General features: G+C 37.1%; 1 protein-coding gene across 1 annotated transcript in view; it reads left to right on the top strand.

Moving 5' to 3' along the window:
- ABCA13 (ATP binding cassette subfamily A member 13) overlaps positions 1-22716 on the top strand; it is a 195813-nt gene that overhangs the window by 82328 nt on the left and 90769 nt on the right. Inside the window, exons 24-34 of the mRNA XM_054191743.1 lie at positions 970-1270; positions 2107-2221; positions 3399-3728; positions 5533-5602; positions 9551-9685; positions 10643-10780; positions 13720-13906; positions 14729-14947; positions 17207-17403; positions 18189-18346; positions 18770-19000. Coding sequence (XP_054047718.1) covers positions 970-1270; positions 2107-2221; positions 3399-3728; positions 5533-5602; positions 9551-9685; positions 10643-10780; positions 13720-13906; positions 14729-14947; positions 17207-17403; positions 18189-18346; positions 18770-19000 — 2081 coding nt within the window. The remainder of the gene's footprint in view (positions 1-969; positions 1271-2106; positions 2222-3398; positions 3729-5532; positions 5603-9550; positions 9686-10642; positions 10781-13719; positions 13907-14728; positions 14948-17206; positions 17404-18188; positions 18347-18769; positions 19001-22716) is intronic.

Raw genomic sequence — 22716 nt, 5'->3', positions numbered from 1 at the left:
AATTTTTTGTGTGACCTTATAATCTCTTCATATGCTTAAAGAGGTAAGAAGGCATTTTCAGGGACGAAATATGTCCAACACATCAAAATTACATGCTCAGATATAGGTATACATTCCTTTCCATAGTAAAATACAAAACTAAAGTGGAATTTTCCTTGTTTTCTTTGTTTGTAGTCTTCAAAGACTTCATAGCCTCATTAAATGTCTTAGTAAATTAAATGTTTGCATAAATGGGAAAATGAGATTGGCCAGTTGAAAAAATAAGCTTTACAGCAGAGTCAAGTATTCTATATCATATTATCTTTCAGAGAGCCAGGTGGTAGGTAAGACATCTCTCCCCTTTCCTAAGGAAAAAAGGTCAACGTTTCACATTCATCAAGAGGTCCTAAAAAGTCCGGGTCAGACAGATTAAGCTTTCATCTTTCTTTTTTTTTTTTTTTTTAAACACAGAGCTAGAAAAAATAAACCTGCAAATTCTGCTGTGCTAAAGCAGAAGTTTTGTAATTGACTCAGAAATTAAAAATCAGAGTAAATTTTAGTGGGTTGGTACTGTTCACTTTGTCACCCGCCTCCAGGGGTTGTTATCCTTTGATGGACAAATTTTATGGCCGCTGCGTTTACTGTGGAATTGAGATCAATCCCCAAGAAGGGATTAAATCTGGATACTAAGAGAATAAACCACAATTCAAAACCAACCAATTACAGAAGGAATTTTCTCACATAATAAATGGATTTGCAACAACCATTTTTATGTGAATAATTTTTTACATTTCACATACATGAATGTAAAAAAAGTAAGTGTCTATAAAATCTACCATTCTTCTGCTGGGGGGTCAAGCGACTTTGGAGGCCTGCCCTGACAGGTGAATGTATCCTACTATCATATGATAATTGGCCATGAGTTAGCTATGTGTAAATAGCATAAATCATATAAGGTTGGGTATGAAGCTCCTTTTCTTCTTGTGTCAGGTGTCATCTTTGATATGCCAAAGAACAAGATACAAGATTCTAGCAAGCTCCTTCCACGACACATTTCGTACACAATTAGAACCAGCGTTCTCTATAGCATGAGAACAGATTTGATTAAAAACCCAGCATGGAAATCCCACCCCCAGAAGTTGCCAGCTGATGGGTTTAAATACAACCACATCTTTATTCCTCTTCAAGACATGATTGAAAGGGCAATTATTTCAGCACAGACTGGGACAGATACCTCAGGGCCAGCCATTCAAGTGCAGGCCATGCCTTACCCTTGTCATACCAGTGATCTGTAAGTAGACTTTCAGCTTTTTCATTAAATGTATTATCCTTATTAGATTAGTACCAGAGGATGTGGGAAGCTACTAGGTCTTTGTAGTGGGTGAATGTATATCTCAGCACAGAGTTGAAGTGGTATGTCAGATATGAGAATATTATAACGTAGCAAATGTTGTTTAACAGCTGTGACCACAACACATTATGCAGCTTCTGTCTGGCAAGTGACCCCTTATGAACTGTTTGCAGCCATACTGTGGAGTAGTCTGCTGGACAGACACTGTGTCAACATATTGTGCAACTAACTTAGATTATGCTAAGAAACCCACTTTCCATCCTTAATTGTCCTTTACACAGCCTGTAAATTGGTCCCTGATATGTGTTGAAATGCAGTGTAAGGTTGATGAAACAAAAGAAAAAGTGCGGGATCATTCTTTGTAAAACCGTCAAAACATCCTGACTTGTTAGAATTTAAAACTAGTCAGTGGTAATAAATCTGTTAAAATGGAGCAAAAGTTGACTGGCTCATGTTATTCCTTACTGTCCAAATATATTACTTTGCCGTAGACACAAATCCAAATTCTGTTTGACTTTGAATGGAGCCCTAAAGAGTGATTACATCAGTTGTATAGTTGACAAATACTAATATAGTAGCATATACCAATACATATATTTAGGTTGTTACATGAAAAACAAGCAATTCTAACCAGAACAAGAATAAATCTTATTGCTCATGTCAGATCTTATTTTGTGCGTACTTTGAGAATAGTCCTAGTATTAACCTATTAACATTCTGCTACAAAATCTTTCCCCTTTGGGGCCTAACAACTCTGCATATATGTTCTTTCATAGATTCTTGAACAACACAGGTTTTTTTTTCCCACTTATGATGATGTTAACATGGATGGTTTCAGTTGCTGGTATGGTTCGCAAGCTGGTTTATGAAAGAGAAATTCATCTTGAAGAGGTAAGAGGCAGATTAGCCTCTGAAAATAAAATTTATTTATTAAAGTGTACTGAAATACAAAACTGAAAATTTGAGGTACTTTTATGTACTCATAATCCAGCTGAATTTGCTTTCTCTTGTTTCCTCTGGGCAGAAGGTTCTAGTTCTAGCTGCCAACTCAGATTTACAACATTGTTTGAGCGTCAGTCCTCTTAGTATGCAAATATTTTTTTCTAAGACAAAAAGCAACAAGTAAAAGATCCATAAAAATTGAAGCTCAAAACTGTTGTTTGGAAAAAATCCTTGTGATTAGAATGTTTGTTTTTTTCCCCATTAAAAAATTGCTATTTACTGTGTAATTTTCAGAAATGTAAGGTATGATGACAGAAAAAATGAGACAACTATTTGCTTACATCAACAGCTAGTCTTAGAGGTGCTGAGCATATGGAAAGACAGGGGGGTTTATGATACATTTTCTTTTTTTTTAAGAATTATACTGGTCTTTATACTGTTGGAGTAAGCTTTTTTTAATTTGGGAAATTATCTAATTTCTGTAAATTTTGTGTTGTAAGAGAGGCCTTTTTTTTTTTCCCAATGCTTTAAAATATCAAATCAACTCAATAAGGTTAATTTTGATCATCTTATGAAAAATGCTTCAGAAGTAGTATTAGCTTGTTTCCAAAAGCATTTTTTTTTTTAAAAAAGAGGGATGCTACTTCATACCTGGCTAAATTATTATTTGCATGCTAATATGTAAAGGTTTACAAACAAATCGATATGCTACTTTGAGTTCAGCAACAGGCTGGGGAAAAACATTTGTTTATACAGTGCTGTAGATATCCTCAGTACTTTTTAGAATATAAAAAGGCAAACTACTCACTGGAGGACCCAGTAATCTGATATCTGGTTCTGTAATGCTAGGCAGAAGACAGTTGCGCCTGTGCACTAGTATTCCTCGTGTTAGTATGTGATAAGCTCAGAGGCAGCCCTGCTCAGAATCGTGTTTCATTGAGTAGAGAGCAGCACAAGAAAAGGGAAAAAGATGAGGAATCTAAGGGGAATATTACATTCTTTGGGGAGCTGGTGATGTCTTGGCGGCAAAATGTTTTGCTTTAAAAAAGAAAAAAAAAAAAAAAGAAAGAGAGAAGAAGAAAATTTGTTTCCTAACTTTAACTTTTTTTGCTATGTTGTCTTGCAGTATATGAAGACAATGGGTGTACATCCAGCCATTCATTTCTTTGCTTGGTTTCTGGAGAATGTCATTGTGCTCACAATAAGCAGCTGTGCTCTGTCCATCATTTTAAAAACAAGTGGTATCTTTACTTACAGCAATGTCTTCCTCATCTTCCTTTTTCTCCTGGATTTTGGAGTTACAGTTATTATGCTAAGCTATTTTTTGGGAGCGTTTTTCAGCAGTGCTGATACAGCAGCTCTGTGTGCCAGTCTTGTGTATATGATCAGTTTTTTACCCTACATAGTTTTGTTGGTCTTGCAGAACCAGTTGAGTTTCACCAACCAGATTATAATGGTAAATATTTATTTTCCTTTTCTAATTTTTCTCCTTCAACCATGCTGTGTTTTTCCAAGGTTTCTGTTTGCTTTTGTGTTTCACTGGAAATAAATCACATTCATAGATATCCAATTGAGAAAATGTTTTTAATGTACAAAGAAATTAAAAATAATTTTTCAGGGGAATTTTGTAAACCTACAGAAAATATAAGGAAGTTGCATTCCTCATCCTCATGAGTATTCTATGTTTTTGCCTCAAAATACTTGTAATGTTAGTGTACATTCAAGCACACATGATGACATGTCACTCCTGAAAGTCATTATTTATTTGAAGGAAAACTAGTGATTGTTTATGTGTTGAGTACAATTGGGGATTAGATCAGAAATTTGTCTAGTGCTTATTTAGTTATACAGGTATATGAGGTATATGTTTCTTCGGCATCAGTTCTTCCATATCCTTTCCTGTTTTATGTATGCCATAGGCTGTTTTAAGTCTTTGCAGTCTTAACATACTATATCCCTGATTGGGACATCAAATATCACCACCATACAGTGCAAACGGTATTTCACATGTATGACTTCACTCTTTCAAAACATACCAAATCAAGCTGGTGGAATAATTTATACACTATTAAAAATGGACACTTTTTCAGTGTCAATCCATCAGAAAAACTACATCGGTTCTTTGCATTCAAGTAAGCACGGATTTAAGACCGCTGAATTCTGGTGTAAATAGGCACAGTGAATTTTATTTTTTTTCTGTTGCCCTTTTTTACCCTTCTTTGGGTCACAGAGAGGGAAAGTATGCATCAGATAACTTGCACACTTTAAAATCAGTTATTTCAAAATAACTCTTCAGATATCCTGGATTTGCTGAAAATCAGAGTGCAGCAGCATGTGAAAAGGCAATAATTTTTTATAAGAAGAGGAGAGGCCATCAAGTGAGATGGTGAAACCTTAGCAATGTAAGAGTCAGGGCCTCAGCTGATGGGAATTAGCATGAATTTCTCTGTAAAAAAATGTAATCTATGTCACTAATTATTTTGAATTTTATTCTAAGTAGCAGCCTGTGTCATACTTCTTTCTTCAGACAGCTGGCAGGATATGTTCCTTTTGTGTCAAATATTGCAGAAACCTTATTTAATTGCATTATTTTAAAATAGGAGATAAAATTAACTTCTATTTCAGCTCATTTTCAAACTGCAGAACTTTGTCACTGAATAAGGCCTTCACAAGCTCACCAGTGTTTTTCCATGGATTATCAGGCACACTTCCTTGTTATACTACATGACTAACTTGCTCATTTTCTATTTTGTGCTTTTGTGATACAGCATGACTATGTTGCTTCTTGACAGTCAAATGTTATTTCCTTGTACAAAAAAGCTGTCTCGGGATATAGTACCTAGTGTGTGTGTTCATTCTGCCTCTATCTCTTCTTGAGCTCTGGTCTAACAAAAATGAGTAGGACCACTGTTCTTACTACAGAAAGTATATTCTGTTGCATGATTTTACAGTGTTATACATTAGATGTTTTCAGTCTGTGGTAGATTTATGATGGTCTATAACTTGTTATAAAGTCAAATAATGCTTTCCAATATTAATAACTACATCAGTGGAGCTTTTTAAGGTGGAGCAAATACTACTGCAGTATGTGGGGGGAGTATTGTTAAAACATAAGAGGAAATAATGACCATTAGCTTACGTAAAACAAACATCTATTTATTTTGTGCTTGCTTTTAGTATCACAAATTATTTTATTTCATGGAGCTTGTTAATGACGTGTTATTTGGTGTTCACATCCTGTTTCTCCTCTGGTGTTGTAGTGTCTTCTGTCTACAACTGCCTTTGGGCAAGGAGTATTTTTCATTACATTCTTTGAGGGCCAAGAAATAGGTAAGCTCTCTGGTTAGAAGAAAAGCTTTGTAATTATTTCAGGAACTACAGTTGGAAATGGTTTTCACTTTGTTCTGAGAAAAAAATCTCTAATAATGAGTTAACAGACTAGATCATAGCAGGAGAAAAACCCTTCTAATGTCGCTTGAAAACCAAGTTAAGCTTGGGCCGCTTTCTAGCAGTAAATTAAAGCGGGCTTAGCAGTGCTCTACTTGCAATACAGGTTGGAGGAAAACCTTCACATCCCATTAGATGACAGAATGAGTGTATTCAGCAAATGAAATTGTTCTGGAGACGCAAACCCAAGCTTTATGTTTAGTGAAATTCAGTAGAGCTACATAAGGGTGAGCATCTGACTGAATATCATTTCACTCTGTGAATGTATTACTTCTCTCAGTCCAGTGGAGGAAGCTTTGGCAAGGCATTTAGAGCAGTTTCTTGGAAGTCCTCATTGATGTCAGTGGCAGCTCTTATGCTTGCTTTCTGGTGAGGATATTAACAGGGAGTTTTGTAGGATCACAAAGTATTTGAGGTTGGAAGGGACCTCTGGAGGTCATCTAGTCCACCCCCATTGCTCAAGCAGGGCCACCTAGAGCCAGTTGCCCAGGATTGTGTCCAGATGGCTTTGGAATATTTCCAAGGTTGGAGACTCCACAGCCTCTCTGGGCAACCTGTGCCAGTGCTCAGTTGCCCTCACAGTGAAAAAGTGTTTCCTGATGTTCATTGGGAACCTCTTGTATTTCAGTTTGTGCCCACTGCCTCTTGTCCTGTCACTGGGCATCACTGAAAAGAGCCTCAGTCTGTCTTCTTTGCACCCTCCTTTCAGGTATTTATATACATTGATAAGATCCTCCTTGAGACTTCTCTAGCCTGATCAGTCCCAGCTCTCTCAGCCTTTCCTCATAGGAGAGATGCTCCAGTCCCTTAATTATCTCTGTGGTCCTTTGCTGGACTCTCTGCAGTACCTCCATGTTTCTCTTGTACTGGGTAGCCCAGAACTGGACATAATACTGCAGGACTGGTCTCACCAGTGCTGAATAAAGAGGAAGGATCATCTCCCTTGACATCCTGGCAATGCTTTGCCTAAGGCAGCCCAGGATATCATCAGCTTTCTTTGTGGCAAGCGCACATTGCTAGCTCATGTTCTACTTGGTCTCCACCAGGACCTCCAAGTCCTCTTCTGCAAAGTTGCTATCCAGATGGGTGTCCCCCAGTGTATATTGGTACACGGGATTTTTCCTTGACAGGTGCAGGACTTTGCACTTCTTGTTAAACTTCATAAGGTTCCTGTCAGCCTGTTTTGCTAGCCTATTCAGGCCTCTCTGGGTGGCAACTCCTCCCAGTTTTGCGTGATCAACAAACTTGCTGAGGATATTCTCTGCCCCATTATCCAGATCATTAATGAAGATGTTAAACAGGATCAGACACAGTATTGGCCCCTGGGGTACACTGCTAGTTACTGGCTTTTAACTAGACTTCATGCCACTGATCACCACACTGTGGGCCTGTCCAGTCAGACAGTTTGTAATCCACCTCACAGTCTTCTCCTCCAGCCCACTTCATTAGCTTCTTTAGGAGGATCTTATGGGAGACAGTGTCAGAAGCCGTGCTGAAGTCTGGGTAGACAAGATCCACTAGTCTCCCCTCATCTACCAGGCCAGTCTTTTCATTGTAGAAGTTTAATCAAGTTGGTCAAGCGTGATTTCCTCTTGGTGAAGCTATGCTGACTACCTCTTTACAATATTCTTGTCTGTCATGTGCCTGAAGATGATTTCCAGGATTAGCTACTTCATCACCTTCCCAGGGTTCGAGATGAGGCTGACCAGCCTGTAGTTCCCTGGGTCCCCCTTCCTAAGGATGGGAGTTATAACTGCTTTTCCTCCAGTCTTTGGGCATTTCTCCCAGTTGCCATGATCAATTAAAGTGGCCTTGCAATGACATCTGCCAGCTCCCTCAGTGCTTTTGTGTGCATCCCATCAGGGTCCATGGATTTATGTATGTGCAGTTTGCATAAGTATTCCCTGAGCTGATCCTCTTCCACAAAAGGTACAATATCCTTCCTCCAGACTTTTCCCTTGGTCTCTGGGACCTGGGATTTCTGGAGACTAGACTTGCTAGTAAAGACCGAGGCAAAGGTGGCATTCAGTACCTCAGCCTTTTCCACATCCTGTGTAACCAGCTCCTCTGTCTCATTGAGCAATGGGCTCACATTTTCCCTAGTCTTCCTTTTGTCACCTGTGTACTTATTGAAGCCCTTCTTGTCTTTGACATCCCTGGCCAGACTCAATTCCATTTTGATTTTAGCTTTTGCAACTTCATCCCTGGATGCTCGAACAATGTTTTTGTGTTCCTCACGGGTTATCTGTCCTTGCTTCCACCCTCTGTATGCTTCCTTTTTGTGTTTGAGTTTTGCCAGGACCTCCTTGTTCATCCGTGCAGGCCTCCTGGCATTTTTACCTGACTTCCTATTCATTGGGTTGGACTACTCTTGAGCTTGACAGATGTGTCTGGGTTCACACATGGATTAGCGTATAACATAATGTGGGTTTGTGAGAATAAGATTGTAGATAAGAAGACCAGTGTAAATTATTCACTCTCAACATAATGCTAAGATGAATATTTAACTATTATACATTGGAAAGTAAGAAAAAAATTACCTTTAATTTGTAAAGTATGTTTTACGTTTCTCCTGTGTGACCATATTTGTACTCAGCCTGAGTAGCAAGCTTAGAGGCAGCTGGTGAAATTCCCACTGAGCTATGGTTCAGGTGCAGAAATGCCTGAGAACACCCTATTATGTTTAAGTGTTAGGAAGAAAAAAATCTTTGGAAACTGGCTAAACGTTCTAACAGGTTGCTACACATTTTAGTGTGGTGATCCCTACTATCCCCAAGCTAAGAGCTGCCCCTATTGATGCTAAAGCTTTATAAAAGTTAGAAAAGAATGTCTGGGCCCTTGATAAATATCTACAAAGGATATGCATTTATGTATCAAAATATATAAAGAGATGTAATCCCTTTTTTTACTACTACAGCAAGATTGATATTGATGACAGTGGATGTTACAAACCACTAGGCATTGAAAAAGTATCATAATGATACAAAAGTTAGTAAGAGTGGAAGAGACAGTTGCAGAAAATATTACTTAAATTTCCCACCAGACACTTCATCAAAATGACTCATCTTTACTGAAGAAAAGGCAAAATGTGCTTTATGAAAAAACCGCTTTTCTTGACAATTGTAGAAAAAGAATTGTAGAAACAATGCCACGTGCTGCAAAATAAATAGCATTTTCAGAAAAAAAAAATGCAATGCTCTTTGTAAATCTACAATTTGGTTGCTTTCTTTTCCATTTAGCAATATGGTAGCTTTCTGTAGTACTAGTGTTTTGCACCTTTTTTCTTCCTTTCAGGTCTTCTGCAATGTAATCATTTTATGAAGCAATTATTCAGTGAGTTGGTTGTTCCAGTTTACCTCTGAATACAGACAATGCACAAAACTTGCTGCTCAGTTAGAATTCCCAGATTTAAGTTTTCAGATTTAGCATTATAGAAATGACTTTAAACTTTGTGTAACCCATTTCTTTGTAATATCAGCAGAACGGCATAAAGCCTGATTCATTGAAGAGGTCAGTGCCACATTTTGTTAGTCGTAATTCTTTTTCTTTTGCCAAATTAAGGGCCAGCTAACACTTTGTAAACAGCCCTTATACAACAGCTTCTCTGCATTTTCCCAGCAGCAGTGTCACCTGCTGTTCTAAACAGAGGCTTGTAAAGGCATAGCAATTCATTTCTATCCATTAGGATTACTGTTATTAACGATGGTCTTTTTTGTGTCAGTGCTTAAATACCCAGAAGTGTGTGGTGTTGATGTGTTTGTGATCTTTAATGCTGTACTGATTTAGTGGTGACCTTTTAAAAATCTTTATTATTATTACTATTACTGCCAGGAATTCAGTGGAATAATGTGCACCAGTCAATGGCACAAGGAGGACACATGACCTTTGGATGGGTGTGCTGGATGATGTTCTTTGACTCCATTTTATATTCTATGGGTGGCTGGTATTTCAGCAATATTATTCCTGGTAAGATCATGGACTTGTTCTTATTTCATATTTTTGAAGACGTTATTGGATAGAATGGATAGAATTGGCTTTCTCATTGTATGCAACTAAACCAAAAATATATCTCTGAGTAGAGGTTTTGGTGTGCAAAACTGCCTGATTGCCTTTACGGACTGGCTAAGGAAGTCTTCCTACATACAGAAATATTGAGTAGTGATAACACGCTAGACTAGAATTTGTAACTGGGGATGAAATATCTTCTGATTTGCATATGTCAGCTACTCTGTGTTTGTGTTAAAAATAAAAAATTAAATTTGCCTTGAAAGATAGTAGTGTGGAATATAGAACTCAATTTTACAAACTTTAGCTTAAATTGGCGGCTGCCTTCCAGTGCTGATGAAATGCAACTCCAAATACACAGCATGTATTGTGTGATTTGTAAGTAAAGCCTTGAAAGATCGGGCAATGCCAAAGTCTAGGTTATGCATAGGAGCATATTTTTGCCCTTTCTATTTGTGTGTTACAATAAGTGGGTTTTTTTTGTTGGCTGATTTGTGTAAATCATGCAGATAATAATGGAAGAATAGTGATTGGAGAAATGGATTATTGTTACAATAAAAAATAAGGCTATTTGTCTTGGAAGGCCATTTGGTGTGTTTTCTTTCCTCTAGGTCACAAGATTGTGTTAGGCTGTGCCTATACATGTAAAGTCTATGATTCTGTTACACTTTAAAGCTGATTTGGAGATAGGGTAAAGCACAGCATCACTGAGGATTTATTATTTTATGGCAGGACCTGGTGTTATGGCCAAGTTACTTTTTTCCACTTTATTAAGGTTTGTTAAGTATAGCTAAGAGCTTGAGCTAATTAAATGGTCTAACCAGCTCTTTTTAACTAATGATAGAACATTAGTAGTCTACAAAAAAATATGAAATTCCTATAAATTTTACAACAGTTTCTATCATAATTGTCATCTAGGAAAATTTGGATTAAAGAACCGATGGTACTTTCCCTTTACTCTTTCCTACTGGAAGAACCTGTGTGGTGCAGAGAGGAGGAAGAGACGTTATCTGAATTCTAATATGTTTTTCTTCAATGAAAACTTCCAAGAAAAAGGTTTGTAGTCATAATAGAATTTTAATAACAGCTCTTTTTTGAATGGTATGCTGATTTTGATCAATCTGCTTTTATCATTGTGTGGTCCTATATTATGCATTTAGATCTTGTCCCCTTTTCTCCTCCATTATACAGTGTATACTATGAATGTTATATACTTACTGTTAATTGTGCTGTCACCTGTAATGCTTGAATCGTTCAGTTAAAGCTATTGTACAAAAATATCTAAGAAAACTCTTTAAAAAAGTAAAACAAATATCTCGGGTTCATTCTGTCCCTGTGTATTGCCTCTTTGCTTTGTTAGGATCTTCTGATCCTTGAATCCTTTCACACTCTTACTGAATCTGAAAAGTGTTGTGCTTTAACTTTCTTTTTTAACTGCAGTTTGATTTCCTTCCTTCTCTTCCTCTGCTGTTTTTATTTGCTTCTTGTTTCAGTGGAAACATTAACTTTGTTCATTTTATTTCCTCTATCTCTTTTTTCCCCTCTTTTATAATCACTGCTCTTTCTATCTCTGCTTCTTAGCCTTTTGTTTAAAAAGCTACTGTTATTGTAACTAATTTGCCTCCAGACACTTTCACGGCTCTTCTGTTTCTTTTTTCACTTGCTTAAAATTAATTTAGTGTTTTTAGGGTTTTTTCCCCTCTTCTCAGGTCTCTTTAAGGACTTTCTCATGATTCATGTTTTGTGAATGAAGTATTAAGTCACCCCCACCTATATCCCTTCTTGGACCTTAGAACAGCTTGATGTGTTGTTTTGGGTTTTGGAAGTTACAGTAGCTTGAAAATGATCCAGTTGTCTGTAGAACAGATGAAGAAGCTGAACTCCTCAGCAGTTTTATGTATTGGCATCTCCTAGAGCAGGGCAAACTTCATAATGTCTTGAGGTTCATTTAAACATTTGTGGAAAAACTATCAGTATGTGTTTTGTCTGAGTTTCTGCAATTTGGAACAATTCCTTTTTGAGATGACTGTCTTTGGGCCTCACTTAAAATGAAGATTTTCAACGTTTCCTGTTCAGTTCGCCACATCCTGTGTGGAATGCAAAGAAAAACACTCTCCTCTGCCTGAAAAGTTACTATCATGGTCTCTGGCTCAAACTATCCAAGTGATTGGCCACAACGCTGTGGATCTGTTCATCTCATTTCTCTGCTTAAACACGTATGTCACGTGCTTGGTAGCAAATTGCCTGTGTGAGAATAACGCTGCCATGCCTGCAAAGGAACTTGCTCTTTTGTAAGAATTGGGCGTCATTGTACTGATAATGGGATAAATGCATTCATTGATAATTTGCTTGGAGCAGCAAAAAGTGACTTGCTCCCAGGCAATTTCTGCATTTGTTCCATATAGCCCCAGGTAAGGATTGGTTCAGTGGGGGTGGAAAGCCCTTTGGAAATCAAAGGTGTATCGGGGAAGGGCTGGAGTGTAGGCCCTATGAGCTGGAACTATGACTAGAGTAGGGCTGGCAGAGATCTGCGTGCTGAATACCCACTTGGAACTCCTCTTTGGAGAAGTCTTAGGGTGACCAATTTACTGCTTGCAAGTAATTTGAAGCTCTTTCTCTGAATCTTACCTGAGATACATTGTCTGAGGCTCACTCTGAACTTCAAGGTTTTTGTTAAGTTCCAGAATGTACTTGCAAATTTAGGAAGAGAGGAAAAGGCATGAATTAAGTTTGGAGGTGGTTTTAGTCTCCAGACCAAAAGATAGAGAAGTTAACTGGAAGAGAGGTTCATGGGTAGGAGGACCTCAGAAATGTCACAGCTGCTGGTAGTGTCTTGCTGGAAGGTAACTTCAAGCTTCTGGCAAAAGTTCTTTCTAAATGTAGAATTGATTGTGAAAGGAGCAAAAAACCTTCTTCATTCACAGCCTAAACAAACCAATCCTTGAAACCATTCTATCATATTTTAATTTATAATTTGATTTATATAATTTTATATATTTTTATTTAAAACATAATTCTCTCTTCTTGTAGTATTTATTTATGTATATTTAATTTACTTATATATAAAGTGATTCCATAAAATATAACTATTATATATAAATATACATTTTATATATTTTGATGTATAAAATAGATATTAAAAAGGGTAATTCTTTCTTCTCATAATTCTCATCCATAACAGTTTCATTTTCTTTGGACTAACATTCCAATTTGGCTTGCCTTTGTTTAAAAGAAAAAAAAAATCCTACTGCCAGATTTCTCTATTGTAATGAGTCAATAAAATATTACATGTTAATAATACATTTATGAGACTAGCAATTGACTGTCCTCATGTTTGGAAAGTAGTGCCAACCTTTCCTCCTGACACAGAAAGGAAATCAACTTGATCTGTGTCATATGGTCATCTCAGTTTGCTGAGCTGGTTACCTCGCAGTTAGAAAAATGCTGGGCATCTACTTGCATCGAGGACCTTGAATTATGTATAGACTAGACTGCTGCTCCGAATCATTTCCCAAAGACATCTGCTTTGCTTTATTGACTGAGGGAATTAAGAGGATTAACTGGCTATGTCTGTTAATGTTATGTGCCTGAAACTGGATGGCATATATGGAGTAGTTCACACACTTAGAATTTTCTCATGCTTATGGGCATAAAACAATGATTCAAACAATGTTATAATAAATGTTTTTTCTACTAGAAATAAAATATAACAACTATTTTATGGCTTTATGGAGATGTATGTGGACATGCACACAACTTGGCGTAATTGTTTTAGGTTGCTTTTTAAAACTGCAAATAGGCCAAATTCTTAGCAAATATTAATGGGCATGCTATCTTTTATTTCAGTGGAGCTAACCTCAGTTTGGAGCATCTGAACATCTGTTCCAGGCTTTGGTAAATGGCAACAGGGATTGAGTGCATTTGTTTTTCCCTGTATACACACACACGTGTTTAGATTCAGCTACCCTCTTGATCTGCTGCTCTTCCCTATACAGACCCAGCACCACCAGGTTGGAAAGGCCCTTGCATCAAAGGAGCAACTATTGGTGTCACGCTGCTCTCTCTCACCAAAGAGCACGTGGATGGCCAGAAGGCTGCTGTTAAAGATCTCAGCCTCACTTTCCATAGAGGTCAGATAACAGCGCTCGTGGGACCTAATGGAGCTGGCAAGACAACAGTCATGTAAGTCTGCCATTTAATGCTATTACACTCCTCTCTGATCTCTGCTGTGCTTTCTTTCTTCAAAATATTTGTGAACTCTTTCCTATGTCGTCTTTTTTTTTTTTTCCCCCCAAATAAATATGTAATAAACTCCTCAAAGCACATGGGAAGTGGACGTTATATATCTACGACAAAAGCGATATAACGAATAGAGAACTGTGTCTTCTGTGCCACTGAAACCATGTTCAGGAGCAGCATAAGTAGGAGCGAGGCATGTATAGTCTTGGAGTTGAACACATCTCAGGAAAGTGTTCTTTTCTGGCATCCCATGTGTACTCCTACTACATGGAGAGTGTGGAGTTTTATGGGGTTTTGTGCGTTGTTCCCAGAGGTTGGAAGGGACTCCTTTCTTGACAGTTGACCAGAAATGAAAACAACAAATGAAAGTGAGATTTAAAAATGTCTCAATTAAAAAGTGTATATATTTTTAACTTTTTATTAAGTATGATCAGCTTTAATAAAACCAGTGATGCAGGATGGGATGCAATTAGGAATTACTCCTCAGCTAGAATACACAAGTGAAAAACAAAACAACAGTCTGTTATATTGGGTTGGGAAAAAATGGATTTTGCTCTGGAATTAAGGAAATGAAGGACTGTTGGTATCTTGGGTTAAAAAAAAAAAGCTCAAAACATTAGCAGTGTTTCTATAACTATGCTCAGTTGAATTGGTGTTGCTCTAAGGATGCTAGAATGTGCCTCAGGGAATTCAAGTGTGAGCTATGTAATAGTCATTACACATGGTCTTCCTGATTTTTATTTTTATTTTATTTTCTTGTGTCAGATCACTGTTGACTGGTCTGTATCCCCCAAGCTCTGGTACCATTATTATTAATGGAAAGGACATACGTACCGATCTGGCTGCCATCAGGACAGAGCTGGGTGTTTGCCCACAGTATGATGTCCTGTTCAATGTACTGACGGTGCGAGAACATCTACTACTTTATGGATCAGTGAAGGCACCTGGGTGGACAAAAGAACAGTTGAATCAGTACGTCAGTGGGTAAGTTTTCCTTTCGTTTGTTGAAATCTGTCAAATAAGTTGGTAGTGTCTATTGTAAGCCACTCAAACAAGAAAGTGCTAAAGCAAAATTGCAAGTGGAAGCGAATGGAAGCTGCAGGTTTTCCATGAGTTTTTATCACGCTTTGTGTTCTGAAATTGTGCCTTGAAAGTAGATTTCTTAGTTTCTAACCTTTACTTGAATGCATTTGCAGTGAAACTGTCAATGTTTAAAAACGCAGTACAGAGAACCATCAAATAATCATGTTTTGACTGGAGTGGAAGTGGTTAGCCTGGTAGCAGCTGCAGTGGTTCCTACCTTATGCTGTCTGCATTACCTCCCTTATTGGAGAGGCAGATAGAAAGTAAACTCCTGTGTGTTCACCCTGAGTTTTCAGATAAGTCAACACTGACTTTATGTATTTATTATCCTGTTTTTCCTCACCTGCAGTAGAGGGAAGAGGCAGAAAAGGCAGGTAAAGGCAGTGCTTGTTGCAGTCTTTTTAAATAGGCCATCATCTTGTCCCTTTCTCAAATTCAGACTGTAAATGTGTTTAATAAGTAAAGGGGTTTAAAAACAAACACTCCCATGGGAAAAACAAGCTAGAGCTCTGACATGACCTCAGAGGATCTTCCACTTGTCAGGTTGAGAACGTTTGCCAGAGTTCTTTGTTACTAGGACTAGATCTTTTTCATTTTTGCATCATATATATTAAACTACTAGTAAACCATACAAGGTGAGATCTTGTTCACTAATAGCAAACTGCATTTTCTGAACTTTAGGAATAAAATGTATGCTCTTCTAATAGTGTGGCAGTGTAAATAGTTTCTATTTACCTTCTGATTCATGCTAGGCTTTGTGAAGGGCTGCGCTCTTCCACACTTCAATGGAAAAAAATGTCAAGTTGATGAGTCTTCTCCTTAAGTGTACAATTAGGCATATGCAGACAAATTAGTGGCAAAGTGGCTTTCCTTTTTTGTAGCTATTATAAAAGCCCATTACTTTAAAATTTTGATCTGAAAAATCTCTGGTAGAGGACACTGCATTCACTCTAGAAACAACAGAAACAACTCTTTAGAACAACAAGGACAAACCAAACATAGTGTTTGGTTAAAATTTATGCAAAATAATATCCTGTGTTTTATTGTACTTAGACTGCTGAATTATAATTTCAGCAGCAGTCTGTCATACTAATGGCACATAAGAATACTCAGGACTCTGCAGGCCTTGCTACTAAGAAAAAATTACGGTTTTTTAAAGGCAATGAATGCTTTAAAATACTTCGGAGAAATTAGAAAAGCAACAAAGAAATGAAACAAAATTTGCTTTTTATTAAAAAAAAAAAGATGTCTTCTAAAGAGATTAAGAATAATTTTCCTGGATATATATCTATAAAACAATTATAGAAACCTCTTTTCTTAAAAATGAAAAATTCTCTCAGGGTAAACAGCATGGTTTACAGACTGCATATTCACTCAAATGATTCAGGATATTAGCTTAGGACTGTTGGGCCTTTTATGTCTTGCTTGCCAGGCTGATAGCAACTGAAAGCTTTTAGGTCAACGACTGGATGTTCAATGTGATGAAAAATAAATTGATAGTCTTTCAGTGCTGCCTTTATTGAGCATGTTTCCACACACTGCTCAGATGCAAGATCATCAGAGGGCAAAGTCTGTAAAGTATGTCCCAGTCCTTGACACAGGAGTTGGATTAGGTAGTAGTATTCTGTCTAGGGATCGCTAATCTGTTTACTTCACAGAAACATGTCTTCAAATAAAAAAAAAAGGCAAAAACCCAAAAGCAGCAGTGTTACCTTATTTACTTCACATGACTACACATTTCCTAAAAACTCAGGTATTTTTCAAGGTTCTTTATGTGGTTGCAAAAGTTGGAGCACTGTTTCAGTTATGAAGCTAACAATCTTTGCCATGGTTTAAGAGGCTATAATCTAGAGTTTGCTGAAATTGTTGGACAAACTGGTATTTATTTTATTGGACTTAATTTCAAAATTTTCCTGTTCTTATCCTGCACAATACTTATCCAAACTTTGTATTTCAGGTGGTGATGAGTGTTTATACTTTGTAGGTAAAGAGATCATTTTATTCTATTAGTTTTTGTCACCAAATTGTATAACCAGTTAGAGATAGTATTTTTTTCACTTTCCATTTACTGTGACTTTTCAGTAATTCTGCTCTGAGTGGGCATGATGTGGCTGGAAAAAAATTTTCAAAATTGTTCCTGTTTCTGTACTCCTATTTCAGAGCTCTGGAAGATGTGGATTTATCCCAACATCAGTACAAACCTGTTGGAGCCCTTTCTGGAGGAATGAAAAGGAGGCTGTCAATTGCCATCTCATTTATTGGAAACTCAAAGACAGTTGTTCTAGATGAGCCCACCAGTGGAGTAGATCCATGTTCTCGCCGTAGCATCTGGGATGTTCTTTTGAAGTACAAATCTGGTACAAAGCTTATGCACATAAATTGCTGCTTATTGTCCTTTCTGGAATTCTGTTTCAATAAATTTAAACAGGATAGTCAGAATATTAGTATTGTTATTTAGTAACTAAATACATTAATTTCAGAGGTAACATTTAATAAAACTTGTGAAACTTTAAAGAAGCCAAGCAAGATTACAAGAATTATCTGCTATCTCACAGAAAGATGCCCGATCTAACATAAGACTGAGTTTAGTTACGAGTTCGGTCCTGAAGTTTCTTTTCTCTTACCTTTTTCTTTTTTATTAGCGTCTCAAAATTATTTTCTGGCTTTCATTTCCCATTTTTCACGTATCTGTATATACATGCATATATACCTCTAATGAAAATGGACTCATTAGTCAGTCTGCTACATTAATTTTTTAAGTGCCATAAGGTTAAAAACTGGTTGTGGGAAGCAAACTCTTCAGAAAGTGAGCACTCAATTAGCTGTAATAACTCACAGTGAATGATCCATTGAAATAGACGCTGTTGTTACATTGTTTTAAGGAGTCTCTTAAGCTCTTAAAACAGCTTGAAGTTGTAATGGTTTAATACTGCTTACTATGTATAATTCAAGGCAAAGCAAGTTTAGACCTGAATCTAACTCAGACTATAAATGTAAATGCAGGTTTTGTTTGTGTCTTGCAGTTGTGTTTTGAAGGGACCTGAAACATGGTCCCTTAAGGTTAAAGGACCCTTTGTGAAAGCAAGTTGTGTTTCTTTAGTAACCAGGCTTTGTAGACATATACTAATCTTTCTGGTGGCAGGTTGCACACTGATATTTACCACTCACCATCTTGATGAGGCAGAGGTGCTCAGCGATCGCATTGCCATCCTGCAGCGTGGCCGGTTGAGGTGCTGTGGTTCTCCCTCTTACCTGAGAGAAACATATGGCCAGGGACACAGTCTAACACTCATAAAAAAGGTATACTAAAAATGTACTGTACAGAACTTAACAGTGCCTGCCAAGTAATAGCTGTGTATATTCTAAGGGAGCTGCATGTCCCTGCCAGGAAGTAATATGTGATATAGATTATTAGAGAGCCAGCAAAACATGTTTCTATCAGCTTTCTTGGTTGTTTTGGGTGGGTGGTATTATTATTGTTACTAATATTATTATTATTATTATTTAGAAGAACACAATGACATCTTTGAAAATGATGCATTTCAATATTTAGCTGAAAAGGGCTTTGTCTCACTGTTCTTTATTCCTGGGAAGTAGTGTCTGTGTCCCAGGTTTGATGCAGTTTCATCAGTGGAAATTATCCTGTATGAATTCTCCTATCAAGTCCCATACTTTTGGTAACATTTAATTTTTTTGTGCATGATTATCTTTCTTTCCTCATAGCCCTCTGTGTTTGAAATCCAGGATCCTGAGCATATTTTTCGGGTCACATCTTTGGTACAGACCCACATACCAGAAGCCTTCTTGAAAGAGAACAGTGGGACCGAGCTGACATATGTGATTCCAGAAAGGGCAGATAAGACCTCATTTAAAGGTCTTTTCCAGGCTTTAGATCAAAGCCTTCATCATCTGCATGTGACTGGTTATGGCATTTCTGACACCACTTTGGAAGAGGTACTTTTAATTTTCCTGTGTAATGGCATTTTCTTGGTTAGAAAATCCTGTATTAGCTTCTAGATACTCTTATTTTATCTTTCATATTTCACTACAGTTTCTTGTAAGAAACATGTTTTCTAAAAAATAAAAATAAAAAATACATCTCAGGCAAAATGTATACTTTATAGTTTTGCTGTACTGTTAATTTAGCACCCACTCTACTATAACTTATTTCTGATTTCAAGAATCTGTTGTGAACGCTGAGGAACTGTGTAATTCTTAAATGTTTGTTTCTGCATTTACTTAAGGAAAATTTAATGCGTCATTGATTTAAGGAGAACTACTGTTGTTGTCCTGGATCTCTAGCGTTGGAATGAGCTTTGAACTTGCCAGGCTGGAGGTTCAGTTCAGGTAGCTTTTGGGATGGAAAAAAAATTTGCTGAGAGTGCTCTTTGACTTACAAAGTTCTAAAGCCTAGGACTTGGCAAAACTGTGTAGGGAAATCTCTAAAGAGTATTTTGTGTGTGTACCTAGAGAGAGAGAGACGGACACAGGTGTGCGTATAGAATCACAGAATGTGTTGGGTTGGAAGGGACCTTTAAAGGTCATCTAGCCCAACTCCCCTGCAGTAAGCAGGGACATCTTTAACTAGATCAGGTTGCTCAGAGCCTCATCAATCCTGGCCTTGAATGTCTCCAGGGATGGGGCCTCCATCGCCTCTCTGGGCAACCTGTTACAGTATATACCAAACGGACCAGAGAAAAGAGAGTCTGTTATGCTGCTTCATCACTTCTGTATTTAGCTCTGTGTAAATGGCCATATCAGTGAGAAGTTGTTTTTCTTGGACTGTTTTTGACCTGGCTATAACTTCTAAATATCAAGATTCCCTAAGCCACCACTATTCAAGTTCCGTAGTATAGATCCTTTCGAAAATATAATTTTTTCCACTTCTTCAAGTAATGGTAGGAGACTAATGTCAGTGTTTTTTGATGCACAAAACACTTCTATTTTTACTTGATGGCACAATTCATTCAGTATCACTTTGTGAAACTGATTTCTCCAGCTATTACCTATGGTGCTAAAGAGAGACAAGCTTGGACTGTTTCCAACAGAAAATTTAATATCTGTTAAAAAAATCCCACAAAAATAAGGAAATGCAGATTCCTGTAGAGTGATATATTTTTATATACAGCAATAAATGCTTAGTATAGAAAAGAGGTGTATCTCTTCTCCATGTGTTCCCTGGAAATGTATGAGATGATATGATGTAGTACTGCGGTCAGCCGGAATATGAGAATCCCCAGGGAAGATGCCGGGTTTTATAAAGATGATACACTTTAAGGCCTGTCAGACATCACTTATGCATTGTATTTTTGCTACATGAGCTATACATACGGGAATTAATGGGGTTAGATATTTGAAACTGCATCATCAGTTCTGGGTTTGTTTTGCAAGTTTAAAATTGTTCCTTTTATATAATCTGTGGAAAAAATATACATAGAAACCCAATAATGCAAGTAAACTAAAATGACAATTGTTCACAAAATTTATTGAACTAATACGCCACCATGTGGAGCTGCTGTATCCTGAAGTGGTCCACTGGGAGACGTCTTTAGGACTATATTGATTTGCTACATAGTTTTTTAGGACCCTGCACAAGCATAACAGATCTGGTTTTGCATACTTGTTTTTAAACTGCAGTCCAAAAAATGATCTACCATCAGTATGTGGTTTCCTTTGAGGTTAAGCTCTATATAACTGTGTTATTTATTAAAAAAAAAACAAACCAAACCAAAACCAAAACAACCACCAAACCATCTCTTTAGTGTTTCTCTTACAAATGACCACAGTATGTAAAGCTAGTGTGACATTTACTATGACAATGGGGGTGTGGGGAGAGAGGAAAAAAATATATCATACAAGTTTAATAATTTTACATAATGCTATGAAGTAAATTACATTCCTGCTATACAATTCTATGAGGCAAGTCAAAGGCTTATTAACAAACCTTATTGAAAAATTGTTACTTTCTTTCAAATTATATAGTGTGATTAATATGCTATAAGAAAGAATACTTTTCACTGCCAAACTTTATAGATTCTGAGGTAATGTAGATTTTGAGAACCTTTCTTGATTACATCCCTGTGAGATATCATAGGACTTCCCAGAACTGGCATCTGTAAAGAAAATGTGAAGTTGTCATGGAATATGAGGAAGCTTCCTCAGTGTGCTGCATCTGTTATTCAGTTGAGAGCTTGCTTTTTTGTTGTTTTCTGCAGGTTAAAAAAAGCTTTAAAGGTGGTATTAGATATTGATGTATCATTATTCAGCTTGAAGACTTAATGCTTTAAATAGGGTTGATTTCTGTCATCTCTGCATCTCATCATTAGTCGTTGTTATAACCTCAATTCGCCTTTTTCTTATCAAAAGCCTTTTTGCATTGGCAACTAAATGGATAGCACATAATAGTGCTATTTAGTCTATTCAAACAATTCAATCTGGAAACAAAGAACTCTGACTTTAGAGGAAGAAATGTGTTATAATTTTTATTTTATCCTTTCTTTTTGTTCTTTCATACGCTCACCATTATTCCTTTTCAGTCTGAGGGGCATTCACACTCTAAAAATTTTACTCTTCAAGGGAAACCAGACCTCCATTCATACTTCAAAGCAATCTTGAAGTTCTAACAAAATCAGTTTCTGACACTTTCAAATCTCACTAATATTATATTTTCTTCATTTTAGATTTTGAATATCTTTTCCAACCAGTTGTATTTGTGTACTTTTAATGCTTGGAATCCAAAGAATGTTAGCAGAACCAAAAGAAGGATAGAAGGATTAATTAAATTAAGTGTATACTGAGAGCTCTCTGGAGGATGATGTTGCACTTTCTGGCAGCTCTGGAGGTTTCAGAGCTTATCGCTTTCTTGCTTTGCTTTGAGGAGAGAACAAAACCATTGAAACATCTTTGCAAAATAAGATGTGTCACGATATCTGTTAATGGAGTACTACTTTAAGTTCTCTTCCTTGAAATGACCAGAGAGTTTGTCCCAAAACTTTCCAGGGAAAGCCATATACCTCCTTGAAATATTTTAGCCTTAAAACACTATGTAGCTTCTAATGAGATTGAATTTTGTCGAGAGTGCTCTAACAACATCTAATCCTGATTCCTTATGCTGCTTACTTTTCAGGGACTTTTATATGGCTTTTTAATTACTAAATACATTACCACTCACAATTTTGACTACTCTTTTTGCAGGTGCTTGTTGCAAATTAACTGTCAGCAAGCAATTCAAGCAATTAACACTTTCCCACTGCAAAATACTCAGAATACACATGGAATTAGTGGGGTAGGAGGGCCCAGAAATGTTGCTAAACTATCAGTCAGTGGGTTTAGATGATAAAGGACTGTCTATAGGTGTTGTCTATTTATCCTTTTATCCTCTCTTCGCTTTCTCTTTCTTTAATCCACTTTCATTTTTTGCACTTTTTCCTTTCAGGTGAGAATGTGTTTTCAGAATGATAACTAAGGTGTGACAGGGTCCCCGTGCTCTGCAGTGAAGTGTCAAGGATACGGTGCCACTGCAGGATACTGTGTCAAGGACATTCAGTGTCAAGAATACTGTGCCAATTTTCCTTTTCAGTAATTTTACTTTCAGTTAAGTCTCTTCGAACTGACTGCACTCTCTGAAATTAATGGTATATTTTTTAGACAGTATCTGGTTCTAGCAGTGA

This window comes from Rissa tridactyla, chromosome 2, assembly GCF_028500815.1.
Source record: "Rissa tridactyla isolate bRisTri1 chromosome 2, bRisTri1.patW.cur.20221130, whole genome shotgun sequence".
Lineage (NCBI taxonomy): Eukaryota > Metazoa > Chordata > Aves > Charadriiformes > Laridae > Rissa > Rissa tridactyla.
Note: the sequence above shows the minus strand (reverse complement) of the source record. Positions and strands in the feature narration are given on the sequence as shown.